At 53.6% G+C, this 590-nt stretch overlaps 1 protein-coding gene across 1 annotated transcript in view; it reads right to left on the reverse strand.

The window, feature by feature from the left end:
- LOC125488090 (integrin alpha-M-like) overlaps window positions 1–590 on the reverse strand; it is a 10,893-nt gene that overhangs the window by 6,495 nt on the left and 3,808 nt on the right. Inside the window, exon 6 of the mRNA XM_048620915.1 lies at window positions 261–340. Coding sequence (XP_048476872.1) covers window positions 261–340 — 80 coding nt within the window. The remainder of the gene's footprint in view (window positions 1–260; window positions 341–590) is intronic.

A 590-nucleotide genomic window follows, 5' to 3' on the forward strand; every position in this document is an offset into this window, starting at 1 on the left:
ACAGGGACAGCACGGGGTTAGATACAGGGTAAAGCTCCCTCTACACTGTCCCCCCCATCAAACACTCCCAGGGACAGGGACAGCACGGGGTTAGATACAGAGTAAAGCTCCCTCTACATGTCCCCCCCATCAAACACTCCCAGGGACAGGGACAGCACGGGGTTAGATACAGAGTAAAGCTCCATCTGCAACGTCCCCCCCATCAAACACCCCCAGGGACAGGGACAGCACCATTATCTGATGTTTCTCCGTTGTTTTACCTCTTGCCTTCAGCTCTAATCCTTAGACCCTCTTCCGAGACATTCATGTCGCCCACTTCAAAGGTCAGAACAAACATTGCCTTGAAAGAGAATGAGTGAAAGTGGAATGTTGGATGATGTGTAGTTGGTACAGGAGGGTCCAATGAAGCCCCAATCTCCCACATCTCTGCCCATCTCCCCACCTCCACTAATCCCCTCAGTGTTTCCCCAGACAAAATCCTTCCATCTCCCCGTCTCCCGCACTCTCCCCATGTCCCGCAATCCCCTCACCGTCTCCCCCCAGATATCTATCCATCTCCCAGTCTCCCACACTCTCCCCATGTCCCGCAA

The sequence above is a fragment of the Rhincodon typus genome, chromosome 49 (genome assembly GCF_021869965.1).
Source record: "Rhincodon typus isolate 14 chromosome 49, sRhiTyp1.1, whole genome shotgun sequence".
NCBI classification, from domain to species: Eukaryota; Metazoa; Chordata; class Chondrichthyes; order Orectolobiformes; family Rhincodontidae; genus Rhincodon; species Rhincodon typus.